Raw genomic sequence first — 17,756 nt, forward strand, 5'->3', positions numbered from 1 at the left:
GGTCCTGCACCTGGGATGGGGCAACCCTGACTATACGTACAGATTGGGCAACGAGACGCTGGAGAGCAGCCCCGCAGAGAGGGATCTGGGGGTTGTGGGTGATAACAAGCTGAACATGAGCCAGCAGTGTGCCCTGGCAGCCAGGAGGGCCAACCATATCCTGGGGTGCATCAAGCGCGGCATCGCTAGTTGGTTGAGGGAAGTGATTGTCCCGCTCTACTCTGCGCTGGTGCAGCCTCACCTCGAGCACTGTGTGCGGTTCTGGGCACCACAGTACAAAAAGGACATCGAACTATTGGAGAGTGTCCAGAGGAGGGCTACAAAGATGGTGAAGGGCCTAGAGGGGAAGACATACGAGGAGCGGCTGAGGCCACTGGGCCTGTTCAGCCTGGAGAAGAGGAGGCTGAGGGGGGAACCTCATCGCAGTCTACAACTTCCTCGCGAGGGGGAGTGGAGAGGCAGGTGACCTATTCTCCATAAACACCAGTGATAGGGCCCATGGGAATGGTGTCAAGCTGAGGTAGGGGAAGTTTAGGCTGGACATCAGGAAGAGGTTCTTCACCGAGAGGGTTGTTGCACACTGGAACAGGCTCCCCAGGGACGTAGTCACTGCACCAAGCCTGTCTGAATTTAAGAAGAGATTGGACTGTGCACTTAGTCACATGGTCTAAACTTTTGGGCAGACCTGTGCAGTGCCAGGAGTTGGGCTTGATGAACCTTATGGGTCCCTTCCAACTCGGGATATTCTATGATTCTATGATTCTATGTGTGAAATGTCAGAGCAAACTAGCTTTCTGTAAATTAGAGCTCCATAAAGAGAACACGTATAAAAAATTTTCAAGTGTAACCAAATTACTGAAGCAATTGCAGTAAAAAAACATCCCTATTAAACTGCATAAAACCAGTGTTTACTGGATCCCTGAGATCCAGATGTGTTTGTAAAAAGAATTACATGATCAGCAGTGCTTTTGCTGGGTTTTGAGTGTGGAAGTATGTGTTTACAAAATACATGTTTTACTCGTGTACTTGTTTGGTTCCTCTAATGTGAAGCTGGAAGATACATAGTTCTTGTTTGTAGAAAACATTCACTCTTGATACAAAAATTAGAAGAAAAACTTGGGTAATTTCATTCTGTAACTTTATGTGAATTCTTGTTTGGTTTTGACTGATACTCCTGTCTGATGAACCATGCTTTGTGAACTCTGGATTTTCTAGTACAAAAGACTAACTTAATGCCTTTTAATTTAGAAGGTTGGATTGGTATATTCTTTCAGCTGCTTCAGATGGGCCACATTCTGAGTTGGGAATTCAGCCTGCCTGGTGCTAGGTGCAGCTGGGAAGTAAGTGGTGTAGGGGAGAAAAAAAAAATATTACAGTATAGAAGTTTGCAATTAGTCATTGACTGCTGCTTTTTTAATAGAAAACATATTTTAGCGATTTTTTTTAAAATCAGGTGCTCTGTGGATGTGCATAGTTTTAAATCCTCACTGCAAGTTGGAGCAGAAGGCCAGTTGGCTAAAACAGCTGAAAAAATGGAACAGTGTGGATGTTTGCCCCTGGGAAGATGGAAACCATGGAAACGAGATGCCCAATTTAACCAATGCTTTGCCTCAGGGTGAAAATGCTAACCAAGGTAAGCCTAAACATATGCACTGACTGCAACATATAATATCTATCTTATATACTCTAGCCTTGCAGAATTCAGCACTCTTTCCTGGGACTGGGACAAGTAACTTTCTTATTAAGGACCGACCAGCCAAATTTATTTTCACTAATACTTCCTTGCAGGAAGGATAAGTTGTTTTTTCATGCTGGGGCTGCAATGTTTTCAAAGCAAGTATTTGTGTTTAGTTAGGTCTTCTAGCTTTTCACTTGGTCCTTCTGAATACTTGTTGCATGTAAACTGAATGTCCTTGAAGTATGTCAAAGTAAAAGCTTGTTGTTTTTTTGCTTGACTGCAATCTTGTATCCCTTCTGATGTTGGGATTTATATTTTATTTTGTTTCCAGTTACAAAGCCTTTGATACCTATTTAAAGAGAGATCAGTTGCAACTGCATTAAACTCAGTGGATGAAAAAGTAAAGCAGCCATTTGTAGGATGTGTTGTGCAGTCTGCATTGCCAGGTTGGGGGGGTGTAGAGGCAGCACTGCCTTCTTGGCGGTCTCTGTATATTCAGTATCATGCTTTCTAATAAAAAATGTGATTATTAAATTTGGCAGAAGCCTTGTCCAGTCCTCTCTAAGCAAAGATTGCTACTGGGGAAAACACAAGACATTTCCCTTGAACAAAAACCTTCATAATCCTCAAAACCCTCAGTATTTTGATACATATTTCATATAATTATGATAAAGTTAAAGTTAAATGTTGGGGAGGGAGGGGCAGATTTGAATTTAGATGGGTTTTTCATTGGTCCTTTTTCTTGTAAGATTACCTCCGAAGGAAATAGTTAGAGAGTTCCTTTATAAATCTCACAGCTAGCTGGGGCTAGAAGTTCATTCACCAAATAACTCCCTAAAGAGGTGGTTTTTGCTTTCTGGATTTCTTGATGTTCAGCCCAACCTGGACAGGCTAGTGGCAGCTTGGACATGATATCTCAAAATACATAGACAGTGCCATGTTGACAGAGTGGTTTTGCCATGGATAGATGCCCAGTAAGGGTTATGCCACTCCCATGACCTCAGTGCACCTTGTTTTATCTACAGTATTTGTAGATGTTTATGACAAAAAATTAAACAAGTGCTCAAAGTTAATATCACTTTTCAAAGAGAATGACTGAAAGTCACACAGAATCACAGAATGGCCGAGGTTGGAAGGCACCTCTGAAGATCATCTAGTCCAACCTCCCTGCCAAGTAAGATCACGTAGAGCACATTGCGCAGGATGGCATGCAGGCAGGTTTTGAATATCTCCAGATAAAGAGACTCCGCAAGCTCTCTGGGCAACCTGTTCCAGTACTCTGTCACCCTCACAGTAAAGAAGTGCCCCCTCATATTTGGAACCTCCTGTGCTTCAGTTTGTGCCCGTTGCCTCTCGTCCTGTTGCTGGGCACAACTGAAAAGAGACCAGCTCCATCCTCTTGACACCCTCCCCTCAAATATTTATATACATTAATGAGGTCTCCCTTCAGTCTTCTCTTTTCCAGGCTAAACAGGCCCAGTTCTCTCAGCCTGTCCTTGTATGACAGGAGTTCCAGTCCTCTAATCATCTTCATAGCCATCCTCTGAACTCGCTTCAGTAGTTCTATGTACCTCTTGCACTGGGGAGCCCAGAACTGGACACAGTACTCCAGGTGTGGCCTCACCAGGGCTGAGTAGAGGGGGAGGATCACCTCCCTCGACCTGCTGGCAACACTCTTCCAAATACGGCCCAGGATACCATTAGACAACTTGGCCTCAAGGGCATATTGCTGACTCATGGTTAGCCTGCTGTCCACCAGGACTCCGAGGTCCCTCTCTGCAGAGCTGCTCTCCGGCAGGTCACCCCCCAACCTGTACTGGTGCTTGGAGTTATTCCTCCCTAGGTGCAGGACCTTGCACTTGCCCTTGTTGAACTTCACAACGTTCCTCTCGGCCCAACCCTCCAGCCTGTCAAGATCCCTCTGAATGGCAGCACAGCCCTCTGGGGTATCAGCCACTTCTCCGAGCTTTGTGTCATCAGCAAACTTGCTGAAGGTGCACTCTGTTCCATCGTCCAGGTCGTTGATGAATAAGTTAAACAACACTGGACCCAATACTGACCCCTGGGGGACACCACTAGCTACAGGCCTCCAACCAGATTCTGCATCACTAAGCACAACCCTCTGAGTTCTGCCATTCAGCTAATTATCAGTCCCCCCACCGTCCACTCACCTAGCCTGCACTTCCTGAGCTTGCCCATGAGGATGTTATGGGAGACAGTGTCAAAAGCCTTGCTGAAGTCAAGGTAGACCACATCCACCGCTCTCCCCTCATCTACCCAGCTAGTCATCTCATCATAGAAGGATAGCAGATTGGTTAAGCATGATTTACCCTTGGTGAATCCATGCTGACAATTCCTGATCACCTTCTTATCCTCCACATGCTTGGAGATGACCTCCAGGATGAGCTGTTCGATCACCTTTCCAGGGTTGGAGGTGAGGCTGACTGGCCTGTAGTTGCCTGGGTGCTTCTTCTTGCCCATTTTGAAGGCTGGCATGACATTGGCTTTCTTCCAGTCCTCAGGCACCTCTCCTGTTCTCCACAACCATTCAAAGGTGATGGAGAGTGGCCTAGCAATAACATCGGCCAGCTCCCTCAGCACCTGTGGGTGCATTCCATTGGGGCCCATGGATTTGTGGATGTCAGGTGTGCTTAGATGATCTCTGACCCAATCCTCTTCGAAGAAGGGAAAGTCCTCCTTTCTCCGGACTTCCTCTCTTGTCTCCAGGGTCTGAGATTCGTGAAGGCTGGTCATAGCAGTAAAGACTGAAGCAAAAAAGGCATTCAGCAAGTCTGCCTTCTCTGTATTGTTTGTCACCAGGGCACCCGCCCCATTCAGCAGTGGGCCGACATTTTCCCCAGTCTTCCTTTTTCTATTGATGTATTTGAAGAAGCCCTTCTTGTTGTCCTTGACATCCCTTGCCAGATCTAATTCCAAATGGGCCTTGGCCTTCCTTGTCACATCCCTGCATACTCTGACAGTGTCCCTATATTCCTCCCAAGTGGCCTGCCCCCTTTTCCACATGCTGTAAACTTCCTTCTTCTGTCTAAGCTTTGCCAGGAGCTTCCTGCTCATCCATGCAGGTCTCCTGCCCCCTTTGCTTGCCTTCTTGCTCATAGGGACGCACCAATCTTGAGCTTGGAGGAAGTGATACTTGAATACTGACCATCTGTCTTGGACCCCCCCTCCTTCCATGGACCCTGACCGATGGGATTCTTCCAAGTAGATCCCTGAAGAGGCCAAAGTTTGCTCTCCTGAAGTCCAGGGTCGCAATCCTACTTTTTGCCCTGCTTCCTCCTCGCAAGATCCTGAACTATACCATATCATGGTCATTGCGGCCAAGGCTGCCCACTGACCCTCACATCTCCAACTAATCCTTCCTCATTTGTTAATACAAGGTCTAGCAACACACCTTTCCTTGTTGGCTCTTTGACCACCTGTGTCAAAAAGTTGTCATCAGTACACTGCAGGAACCTCCTGGACTGTTTGTGCCTAGCTGTGTGGTCTTCCCAGCAGATATCAGGGTGGTTGAAGTCCCCCATGAGAACCAGGGCTTGTGACTGAGAGGCTACTTGGAGCTGTCTGAAGAAGGCTTCATCTGCCTCCTCTTCCTGATCAGGTGACCTGTAGCAAACACCCACAACAGCATCAGCTGTGGTAGCCTGCCCTTTAATCCTTACCCATAAGCTCTCAACTTGCTCTTCATCCACCCCTAGGCAGAGCTCCAAACATTCCAGTTGCTCTCTCACATAAAGAGCAACTCCACCACCTCACCTTCCTGGCTGGTCTTTTCTAAAAAGCATGTAGCCTTCCATGACAGCATTCCAGTCATGTGAGCTATCCCGCCATGTCTCCATGATTGCAATGAGATCATAGCCTTGCGACCGCACGCATATCTCCAGTTCTTCCTGTTTGTTTCCCGTACTATGCGCATTAGTATACAAACATTTCAGGGAGCTGAAATGCTTATTTCTCATGCTGTGTGTGTATGAGATGTCTTTCATTCAACTCAGCCCTTCGTGGGGCAGACTGAAGGGCCTCCCCAGCATGCAGTTCCTTAAAAATTGGTGTCCAGTCCCATAGCTTATCTCTGGTGGGCCTCGTTTTGTCCCTTTCGCCCTTCGAATCTAGTTTTAAAGCCCTGTCGATCAGCCCTGCTAACTCCTGGGCAAAAATCCTTTTCTCCCTCAGAGAAAGGTGCTCCCCATCAGGAGTCAGTAGGCTCGGTGTCATGTAGACCTTCCCATGATCAAGAAACCCAAAACTGTGTTGGTGGCACAAGCCTCGGAGCCACATATTGATCAGATGGGTTCACCTGTTCCTTTCAGTATTGATCCCTGCTACTGGAAGGATGGAGGAAAACACTACCTGTGCACCTGATCCTTCAACCAGTTGCCCCAAAGCCCTAAAGTCCCTTTTGATTGCTCTTTGGCTTCTCTTTGCCATCTCATCACTGCCAACTTGAAAAAACAATAAAGGGTAATAATCAGAGGGATTATTACCAGGCGAGTGACTGTCTGAGTGACGTCTCATACCCCTGCCCCAGGGACAGCAGACTTCCCTACGGGTTGGGTCTGAACAACAAATCAGGCCCTCCATTCCCTTCAGAAGGGAGTCCCCTATGACTATAACCCTTCTTTTTTTCTTGGTGGGGGTTGTTGTGATGTGGGGCATAGGTTGACTTGCCCTGGGCAACTCCCCCAATATGGATGGACCTTTATCCACATTGTCATTTGCTTGCCCATCCAGTTCCAGAGCCTCATTCCTGTTGTGCAGGGGCACCTGGGAAGGTGAGGTAGGCAGCAGGGGGGGGGGGGGTCACCTGCTACGCCAAACAGGATCTTGCTTCCACTCCCCCCTGTCTCTTAGATCCCTTCTGTCTGCGTCGTGGCAAGGGGGTAGGGGAACTTTTGTTTCTTGAGCAGTGGCTATGGCTAGCTGAGGAGCCTGCTGCAGGGATGGCAGAGCTCTACCTCATCAGTCAATCTCCTTCTCTGACTCTCTGATGCTCCTCAGCCTGCCCACCTCCTCCCAAAGCTCTGCCACCAGGCAAAGCAGTTCTTCAACCTGGGCACACCTCCCAGAGCTATGCTCTCTACTCTCATCCTGTAGTGGCATAAGAGTAGGGCACACCCAGCAGCCTGACACCTGGGTGGCAGCATGTTCCCCCCGGAGTTCTGTCTGGGAGGCTGCATCAGCTGTGGTGGGTACATGCTGAGCTCTGTGAGGCCACTGTCTTCTGCCGGGTGGATACCATTGCTCCATAGTCAACCTGGCCAAGCTTCAGCACCTGCATGCCCTGCCTGCACGCACTGCCACACCACTCCCTGACTGCCACGACACGCCTTGTTTGCCTGCTCTGTTAGCCACACTCCTGGTCACTCGCGCTCCTTAGGGGCTGCCTTCGTATGACAGAGGAGGGACACTCCTGTCTCCACTCAAGCCTCATCAGCCACCCTAGTGAGGGCTGCTGGGTCCTGGCAGCTCCCTCATCTGCCTTGAAGGGGCCTCGATGTAGGGAAACACCTGCAGAACACGTCTGCCCCAGAGTCCTTCATGTGCTGTTCATCCATCCCTTGTCCTTGCAGCTCTGGGTCTGAGAAGTAGAGAAGCTGGGAATGTTTGAGTAGCTGTGCCATATACTTTCTAGTTTGTTCTCAGGAGAGCTGTCAGATATCCTTCATCTTTAGCTGTTCCCTTTGCAAAGCCTTGTTTAGCATTAGTCTTGCTGTTCCATAGATCTCTTTTTGAATGCAGAGTGAATGGTGCACACTTTGTCTAGCCTGTTCAGTAATAGAATGTGAAATGTCATCTGCAGCCTGCTTCTTGCCCATGGGGGATAAGACAGGCAGCCATCAGTTGGGGGTCGTGAGTAGGAAGAAGACAAGAATACTGTGAATGACTTATTCACATATGAATGAGTAAAAGCTGATGAAGCTTTCTGAACTTCTGAAAATGACAGATTCATCAAACAGGCCCCATCGGACGGTGTTCACTCGAGCCATTGAGGCATGCGATCTTCACTGGCAGGACAGCCACTTACAGCACATTATCAGCAGTAACCTATACACCAACTACTGTTACCATGACGACACTGAAAACTCGCTCTTTGACTCTCATGGGTGGCCCCTCTGGCATGGTAAGTGGCTAAACTGGAAAGAGGTTTCCGTGACTTGCCACTTTGTTTAGTTTCTATGGCATTATTTTGGGGGTCATGGCGGGGAGATGAATGAAAAGCCTGGCAAAAAGAACAGAGGGTCCCTTGAAATGCTGGTTTCAGAAGTAGTCCTTTAAGTCTCTTTTGCACAGTTTTAACCTTTGGAGTTAACCTAGCAAAACAGGCCATTGCAGACATGGAAGCGTTGCTATTCAATTATTTTCTCCATTTTAGAACATGTTCCTACAGCCTGTGCGAGGGTGGATGCATTACGATCTCATGGATATCCAAGAGAAGCACTGAGGCTGGCAATAGCTATTGTTCATACACTAAGAAGGCAGCAGCAGAAACAGCTGGAAATGTTCCAGGCTCAGAAGAAAGGTAAATGTGGGGAAGAGAGAAGGGCAAAGGACATGACAAGATGATGGTAACATTTGGAACTTTGCATGAGAAAACTGTTTTTGAAACTATAAAGTCAATGAGGTGTCTTTAACTCTCCATTGCAAATGATCATCGTGGTAATGTAACGTATAAGTGAATCAGTAAGAAATCAGTGTGAATAATCCTTTTTGTTAATATTACTTGTTTCTGCATGTCATGTATAGCACATGCTATTTGTTAGTAAGACAAAGATCTACTTGTTGTTTTTTTTTTTTATTACGTATCAGTTGATTCTTAAACAGCAACAGCATCAAAAAAAAACAGCCCTATCCTCCTGAGCAATCAGTTCAACAGTGTGGCTGTGTTTCATTTTGTAGCCCCACACATTTAGGTAAGAAGCAGGCTTTCTAGTGTTTTAAAGCTTTGCAATAATGCATGTGGTTACTAAGGAAGGTGATACCCCATGAATGAGAGTGAGCAGAGGCATCTTCAAGTTAGTGTGTAGTCGGTAGAGAAGCAGAGCATCCATAATAGCTTGTATACAATTTTTACATGATCAGCCATAATGAGACTGATCTCCCATAGTTCAGTAGCATATACGTGACTAGGAGAAAAAAGTTGGGGGTTGGAATCAAAGGAGAGCTAGTGCCATAAGACTGTTAGTAAACAATGCGATCAAGGGAATCTATAACCTTTAGCAAAGACATACTTTCTTCAATTCATTGTGCTAAAGGATTTTTTTCATGTTCCAACTGATCTATGGGTGAGGGCTACAAAGTAAAGTATCCAACAAAGTATGTTTGTTGACTGAAATTTTAGAATGCCGAAATTAATGTGATTCAATTAAAAGACAATTTTTTCTTGTATACTACATTTAATGTTTTTATTCTTTTTTTTTTTTAAGGAGTTGTCATCCTGGGTTTATTATTTCAACAAATATTTAGATGCAAAATAAGCTCATGTTTTATTTGGGATAATGGAACATATTTTAGAGTATTTTCATTTATTTCAGTGCCATCAGATTCACTTAAAACGTACAAAATGGTACTACATCTTTTGAGCCAGGAAACAGATGTGGATATATTACAAAAAAAGAAGTCAAAAAGTCTTTGCTGTCACTTTCCAGCAGATGTTTTCAGAAGATTTCCTGGTATCGAGTAAGAGATTTCAAAAAAAAAAAACAAAACACTACAGTTGAAACTGTTGACCCATAATGTGCTTTGCAAGTGTTTGAATGGTATTTTGCCTTCATTCTTTTTCTTTTTTTTCCCTCTTTTAACTAATAAAGTGGCTAACTAAAGAGTGGCTAATATGCACTCTTTCCCTCCCTCCTCCCTCCATCTTTTCTAACATAGAACTTCTCCACAAAGGAGTAACCTCAATAACGAATCTTGAAGGTTTGGTGGGACACCCTTTGGATCCGATTGGCACCCTCTTCAGTAGCCTGATGGAAGCCTGCAAAGTGGATGATGAGAGCTTCCATGGATTCTCAGACTTCACAGGTAAGGCCGTGCAAAGGAAGATATCTTTTATACGTCTTCAGTAACCAGAGGCATTTTTCTATCTTTCCATTCTAAATTAACTTCAAAGCCAGTGTTCTCATAGTATAAGAACTCACATTTGCCTTCCCTAAGAAAACATGAGGGAGAGAAAATGTTTAAAGGAAAATTTTTAAAGCACTTCCAAAATTACCAGTTATTCATTCTTGAAGAAAATTCTGTATTTTGAGCCTGAAATAAAAGCAAATAAGTCTTTATAGTAGCAACCCTCTCCACAGATATTACTCTGTCCTTTTTCTGAGACATTGCAGAAGATCACAAAAATCACAGAATTGTTGAGGTTGGAAGGAAGTTCTAAAGATCTGCTTAGAGCAGGATCAGCTGCAGCAGATTGCCCAGGACTGTGTCTACTTGGGTTTTGGATAACTCCAAGAATGAAGACTTTACAACCTCTCTTGGCAATCTCTTCCAGTGTTCTACCTTCACAGTAAAAAATTCTTTCCTTATGCTCAGATGGAAATGTGTTTCAGTTTGTGCCTATTGCCTCTTTTCCTGTCACAGATTATCACTGAGAAGAGTCTGGCTCAGCCTTCTTTACACTCTCCTATCATATATTTATACGTACTGGTAAGATACTCTTGAGCCTTCTCTTTTCCAGGCGAAACAGTCCCAGCTGTCTCAATCTCTGATCATATAGAGATGCTCCAGTCCCTTACTCATCTTTGTGACCCCTCACTGGATTTGCTCCAGTATGTCCATGTACTGGGGAGCCCAGAACTGAACACAGCACTCCATATGTGTCTCACCAGTGCTGAACAGAGGGGAAGGATCAACTCCCTCGACCTGCTGGCAACACTCCTCCTAATGCATCCCAGGATGTTCATAGAATCATAGAAGCATAGAATGATGTGGGTTGGAAGGGACCTCAAGGATCATCTAGTTCCAACCCCCCTACCATAGGCAGGGATGCCACCCACTAGATCAGGTTCCTAAGGGTCTCATCTAACCTAGTCTTGAACAACGCCAGGGATGGGGCATCCACAACCTGTCTGGGCAAACTGTTCCAGTGCCTCACCACTCTCTGAGTGAAAAATTTCCTTCCAAGCTCTAATGTAAACCTTCCCTCTTTTAGTTTAAAACCATCCCCCCCTTGTCCTGTCGTTATCTACCTGAGTAAAGAGTCCTTCTGCATCCCTTTTATAAGACCCCTTTAATTACTGAAAGGCTGTGATGAGGTCATCCTGGAGCCTTCTCTTCTGTAGGCTGAAATGCACCAGCTCTCTCAGCCTTTCTTCATAGGAGAGGTGTTCCAGCCCCTTGATCATCTTTGTGGCCCTCCTCTGGACCTGCTCTAACACATCTACATCTTTCTTGTACTGGGGGCTCCAGACCTGGATGCAGTACTCCAAGTGAGGCCTCACAAGGGCAGAGCAGAGGGGGACAATCACCTCCCTTGACTTGCTGGCCACTCCTCTGTTGATGCAGCCCAGGATGCAGTTGGCCTTCTGGGTTGCAAACATGCACTCATGTCGAGCTTTTCATCCATCAGAACCCTCAAGTCATTCTCCACAGGACTGCTCTCAATGAGTTCTTCTCCCAGTCTGTACTCATGTCCGGGATTGCCCCAACCCAGGTGCATCACCCTGAATTTAGACTTGTTGAACCTCATTAGGTTCATGTGGGCCCACTTCTCAAGCCTGTCCAGGTCCCCTCGGGCGGTATCCCTTCCTTCTGTCATATCAACCCCACCACTCAGCTTGGTGTCATCTTCAAATTTGTTGAGGGTGCACTCGATCCCACTGTCTATGTCATTGATAATGATATTAAACAGTACCAGTCCCAGGACAGACCCCTGCAGTACACCACTTGTCACCGGCCTCCACTTGGACATAGATCCATTGACCACTACTCTCTGGGTGTGACCTTCAAGCCAATTCCTTATCCACTGAATAGTCAGACAGAGCAAAATACACCTAGACTTCTCTGGGGAGATGGATTTTCTCTGATTTCCATACTTAAGCGCCAGGCTCCTGGAAAAGGAGAGACAGAACTTACATTTCTAATCTCTCTTGCAATAATTTCAGGTCTTACCAGTTGCAACAGCAGTTTGAAAGTGCCACACAGAATTTGAGTTGCTGGTGCCTCTGTCAGTTTTCCATAGTTGCAGCTTCAGCTATTGTTGCTGTACGGGCACTTCAGTGCATAGCTCCACTACTCTTAGAGCATCTTTTGCTGTGCAGTATTGTCCTCCTATTTAACATTTTTTGTTCATTGGACACCACAGGTGAAGGCAAAGAATGGCAAATCATGCAATCATAGAATGGTTTGGGTTGGAAGGGACCTTAAAGATCATCCAGTTCCAGCCCAAACCAACCGGTCCTAAGACAGACCTCTGAAGGACACTACTCGTTACCAGCCTCCACCTGGACATAGAGCCATTGACTACAACTCTTGAAGGGTGCGGCCTTCAAGCCAACTCCTTATCCACTGAATGGTCCACCCATCAAGTCCATCTCTCTCCATTTTGGAGTTCAGGATGTCATGTGGGAGTGTGTCAAAGGCCTTGCAGAAGTCCAGGTAGATGACATTGGTCAGTCTTCCCTTGCCAATTGATGCAGTCACTCCACCGTAGAAAGCCACCAGATTGGTCAGGCACGATTTGCTCTTGGCGAAGCCATGCTGGCTGTCTCAGATCACCTCCTTGTCTTGCATGTACCTCGACACTGCTTCCAGGAGGCCCTTTTCCATAATCTTGCCAGGCACAGAAGTGAGGCTCACCGGTCTGTAGTTCCCCAGGTTCTCCTTTCTACCCTTTTTAAAAATGGGAGTGATGTTTCCCTTTTTCCTGTCAACAGGGACTTCGCCTGACTGCCAGGACTTTTCAAATATGATTGAGAGAGGTTTGGCAACTACATCAGCCAATTCTTTCAGGACCCTGGGTGTTATTGTACATCTTAGCTGCACATGCACATAATACTTCAAATAGAGGATAAAACACAAGATAACATACATGGCCTACAGAGAATATGAATTGGAAAACAGTGTTTCAGAATTGATGCATGATTTAGGTCAGGATGTTTATGCTCATTTTAATTTCAGTATTTGCTTTCCAGGAGCTTAAGTGATTCATTCCTTATTCTTAGTCTGTTTCCACCTCTGCAGTAGTTTCTCATCGCTTTCTGTGTGGACAAAAAATGGAGTCATCCCTCTACCTACTGGTCTTTTATATGCACATCCCCAATCTTCTTGGGGCTTTGCCTCAAAGCTCATTTTATTCAATTAGATTTTCTTCAGTAAACTTTTTATCCACCTATTCTGGAAGAACTTTTAATTAAAAGAAATCAGAAATCAGATTCTTTGCAATTAGTAAAAAAGAAAAAAAAAGTTTGTGTTCAAAAGTAAATTCCCACTACATACGCATATGCAATCTACCAAATACATTCAGCCTTCTCATTTGCCGCAGATGCCCACCTCCTTACATCTGTCCATTGTAACTTGTTGTTCCCCAATTAGACTTTTCCCTGCTAGAGGCTGGAATAGTATTTTGTCATATGGTGTATCTGTGAAGTGCCAAATGAATCAGTGGTACTCTTTAAAGCAGTTTATGGCTTGGTCTGTATGGAGTTTACAAGTAATCTTTACTGGAAGTAAGAAGTCTTGTTTCAGTAAAATTCAGAGGCATTATACTTGTTTATCATAAATGCAACTGTAACAATTAAATAAAAAATCTTGAAAAGAGCCCTAGCAAACAGAGGATGCTTAAATGTTGTGGAGTTATCAGGCCTACTGTACTTGCACAATCTTAATAACTTCATCTGAAATCTATGCAGAGGTATAAACACCTTCCCTTTCCACTTATACAACATCAAGGCTTTAAGGAGATACAGAAATGGTTGGGAAAAGAAACACACAAAAATTGAAATGAATCTTCCAATTTTTGCCTTATTAACATAAAACTGGAGAAAAACCGCCTTTCTCTAAATCATAGTTTAAAGATGAAAACTTTTATTTTTACTTGAGTGTATTTTTATTTTTATTTTTATTTTTATTTTTATTTTTATTTTTATTTGTATTTGTATTTGTATTTTTATTTTTATTTTTATTTTTATTTTTATTTTATTTTTATTTTATGTTTATGTTTATTATTTTATTTTATTTTTATTTTTATTTTATTTTATTTTTGTAATTGCTTTGTGTATTTCTCCCTTGTGGAGTTGGATAGTTTACAGTGGATCTTTGGATTTTGAAACTGAGCTAGTAACCTCCTTGTCTTGCATGTGCCTTGACATTGCTTCCAGGCAAAGGTGAGGTTCACTGGTCTGTAGTAGCCTGCGTCCCCCTTTCTACCCTTTTTAAAAATGGGAGTGATGTTTCCTTCTTCCTGTCACCAGGGGCTTTGCCTGACTGCCAGGACTTTTCAAATATGATGGAGAGTTGCTTGGCAACTACATCAGCCAGTTCCCTCAGGAGCCTGGGATGCACATCATGGGGCCCCATAGCCTTATACCAGTTCAGTTTCATCAGATGGTCTCGAACCTGCTCTTCACTTAGAGTGGGAGGGACTTTGCTCCCCCAGCCCTCATCTACAGGTTCAGGGAAACAAGAGATGTGGTAAGCCTGACTATCAGTGAAGACTGAAGCAAACAACTTTTTGAGTACCTCAGCCTTCTCCGTGTCTGCTGTTACAAGCTCTCCCTTCTCGTTTATCAGAAGGGGTACATTCTCCTTGGCCTTTTCTTTTTTGGCCAATGTACCCATGGAATCTCTTCCCGTTATTTTTTGTGTCCCTTGCCAAGCTCATTTCCATCTGTGCCTTGGCTTTCCTGATCCCATCCCTGCACATCCAGACAGCATCCCTCTACTCTTGCCAGGCCTCATGTCCCTGCTTCCACTGCCTGGGCATTTCCTTCTTGCACCTCAGTTTGACCAGCAGGTCCTTGTTCAGCCATGCTGAAACTGTATTTTTATTTTTTTTTAATTTTTATTTTTTTTAATTTTTAATTTTTTATTTTTATTTTATTTTTATAATTGCTTTGTGTATTTCTCCCTTGTGGAATTGGATAGTTTACATTGGATCTTTGGATTTTGAAATTGAGCTAGTAATTTAAATAATTTTAAAGAAATGAATACTGGCAGAGATAGCATTTGTAAATATGGCGTTATAAGCAGATTATGGATTAGAATGACTTGCTGATGTGTTGTTCTTTGTGTCACCCTTTACAGAGAACATGGGGCAATGCAAATCTCTGGAGTACCATCACCTGCCTGCACACAAATTCTTAGAAGAAGGGGAATCTTATTTAACTCTGGCTGTGGAAGTAGCATTGATAGGGCTGGGACAACAACGAATAATGCCAGATGGCTTGTACGCACAAGAGAAGGTTTGTCAAAATGAGGAGCAGCTGATTTCTAAGCTACAGGAAATTGAATTGGATGATATTCTGGTGAAGATTTTTCGAAAACAAGCAGTCTTCTTATTAGAAGGTAGCTCGCTATAGATGCTAACTGCTTCTTTAAACTGCCTTCACTTATAGAAGCCCACAGAACCAGTATTCTTTTGGAAGCTGACTTTATGTACTTGATGTTTTTTTGATGTAGAATTCACAGAATCACAGAATGTTAGGGATTAGAAGAGACCTTGAAAGATCATCTAGTCCAATCCCCCTGCCGGAGCAGGAATTCCAGCAAAATTTTGTTTGCAATTTCTTATGAAAATCAAACATACACTGAATAAATACCATGACTGTAGAAATAAGGCATCCGCTGATTTACAAGCCTTTAATTTTTATTGCATTTTGTTCTTTAAATTTTTTGTTTGATATAATCTCAGTATCCTAATTGTACAGCCCAGGCTCACAATTAAATATTATAGACATCAGTTATCAGCAGTTCTCAAGTAGCAGAATTCTAAATGTCACTTGTATCCTGAAAAAGGACTGGCAGCTTTGTAAATGTATGAATATTTTTACCTCTTTTCCCAATTAAAGAGCTCAGAAAATTCACTTAGAATTACTGGGACAGAACTACAACATTTTATTTGTAGCAATTAGGAAAATGACTTGCCTCTGAAGTTTGAATCATACATGACAATTGAAATACATGGTCAAATATTGAGGCTTAAGGCCTGATCTTATGACTAAATTGTGACTAAGTTATGTGTTTGGGAGTCACTGTGGTGGGTTGCAATAAAATCTGTGGGAAAAAAAAGTGCATGCCTTTGCCTTAGCTTTCAAAAAGGCTTGACATGTAACACTTAAGCCTCATGTTCAGAAAGTAGCCTCATGGGATCTGAGGTTGTCTTTCTAGCTTTTGGGTGTTTTGTTTTTTTATTTTTAATGGAAGAAAAAACTTTAAAGGAACTAATTCGCCAAAGGCATGGTTTTGTTTTGAGTGCCTACTCAAGGGATGGTGTGGAGTACAGTAGGCTCTAGGTGAGTTGTGAAGACTTACAGAGCAGTCATGTTTTGTTTTCTTTCTGTAAGACATTTGTCTTTTAAAACTTCTTTAATGGAAGAGATGCAGTATGTTGTTTAGGGTTCTCAGCTGTGAGTCACCGTTGTTGCCCAGATCCTTAAAGACTCTGGCACCTACTGATGGTGCCATTTGAAACCGCAGAGAAGCTGCACCATAGGGAGAGTTTCCATTATGGTATGGCTATACTGCTGCTTTACGGCCTTTGGACAAGAACACCAGCTAACTGGATCCAGCTATTAACCACCACCGGACAGGGATCCTATGGATTATAATTTGCTGCATTTCTTTACTGAGGAAAAGGCAGGATTTCTCTCAAGTGTTCGCTGATACTTATAGTTTACTATAAGGTAATCTTAGCAGGAAATCTGCTAAAATAACTACCTATGAAATTACCATAGTGAGCAGTGTGCAGTGTCTTGCATTACTGTTTGCTGAGAAATCTAGCTTTCCTGCAATAGCTTCAGTTTATGCCAGGTTAGGCAGAAATTGCCAGCTCACATGGAAGAAAAACTGCAGTGACTGAAGATCCTAATCATATCAATTGTGTTTTTATAGTTATAGTCCTGTAGGTATACATATAAAAAAAAAAAACTTAACCAATATTAAGCTGATTTCTATGCTGTTAATGCAGATTAATGCATGTTGTATGTAGCTACCACTTGACTGAGTGGGAAAGCAGAATGTTAAGACTGTTGCAAGAACTGTTTTAATTTTTTGCTTGACTGCTAAGTTAATGTCAGAATATGTTTTTATATAAATGCTTTGTCCTGTACTCCTCATGTCCTAACTGAGTTTCTGACTGAATCACCAACTGGCAAACATACATGAAATGGCTTCTTTCATTGAAACAATGCTAGATAGTTTTCAATGGCTTTCAAATTCATTTCAAATGATTAGAGACATTGTGTCACCTACTAAATCTTCATTGACATTTCCTTTGTAATCAGTCTTCAGAAATGCCCACCTATGGAACTCAGTTTTTTTTTCATGCACTGTGATTTTTATCTTTTCATTTTGTGCTAAGGCACCCTTCGGAAAAACATTGCTGAAACAACTGTGCTGGTCTAAGTTGTTCAAGTTGTTACCATCTACATCTCATGTAGTTCCTGAGGAGGGGCAGTGGAGAGGGAAGTGTGAGTCTTTTCTTCCTGGCAACAGATGACAGGATGAGTGGGAACAGCACATAGCTGTGCAAGGGGAGGTTCAGACTGGACACCAGGAAAAATTTCTTTACTGTGAGGGTGGTCAAACACTGGAACAGGCTTCCTAGAGAGGTGGTTGATGCACCCCATGCCTGTCAGTGTTCAGTAGGCATTTGGACAATGCCCTCAATAATATGCGTTAACCTTTGATTAGCCCTGAAGTGGTCAGGCAGTTGGACTAGATGGTCTTTGAAGGTCCCTTCTAACTGAACTATTCTGTTCTGTTCTGTTCTGTTCTGTTCTGTTCTATTCTATTCTATTCTATTCTTTGTAGCAGAAGTGGCTACATAAATTGTGCAAGTACTCCTCATCCATTCCAGTGTAGGATCAGACACAGTTTGAACTGCTGCTTCTGGAAACTGTTT

At 43.6% G+C, this 17,756-nt stretch overlaps 1 protein-coding gene across 2 annotated transcripts in view; it reads left to right on the forward strand.

Annotated features, from left to right (window-relative positions):
• Nucleotides 1-17,756, forward strand: part of LOC136789553 (zinc finger SWIM domain-containing protein 6-like) — a 93,973-nt gene that overhangs the window by 42,386 nt on the left and 33,831 nt on the right. For both annotated transcript variants that reach the window (XM_066989603.1, XM_066989602.1), the window contains exons 5-9: nt 1,454-1,633; nt 7,641-7,817; nt 8,070-8,216; nt 9,572-9,718; nt 14,939-15,199. In XM_066989603.1, coding sequence (XP_066845704.1) covers nt 1,454-1,633; nt 7,641-7,817; nt 8,070-8,216; nt 9,572-9,718; nt 14,939-15,199 — 912 coding nt within the window. The remainder of the gene's footprint in view (nt 1-1,453; nt 1,634-7,640; nt 7,818-8,069; nt 8,217-9,571; nt 9,719-14,938; nt 15,200-17,756) is intronic.

Source organism: Anser cygnoides, unplaced genomic scaffold, assembly GCF_040182565.1.
Source record: "Anser cygnoides isolate HZ-2024a breed goose unplaced genomic scaffold, Taihu_goose_T2T_genome scaffold_55_1, whole genome shotgun sequence".
NCBI lineage: Eukaryota > Metazoa > Chordata > Aves > Anseriformes > Anatidae > Anser > Anser cygnoides.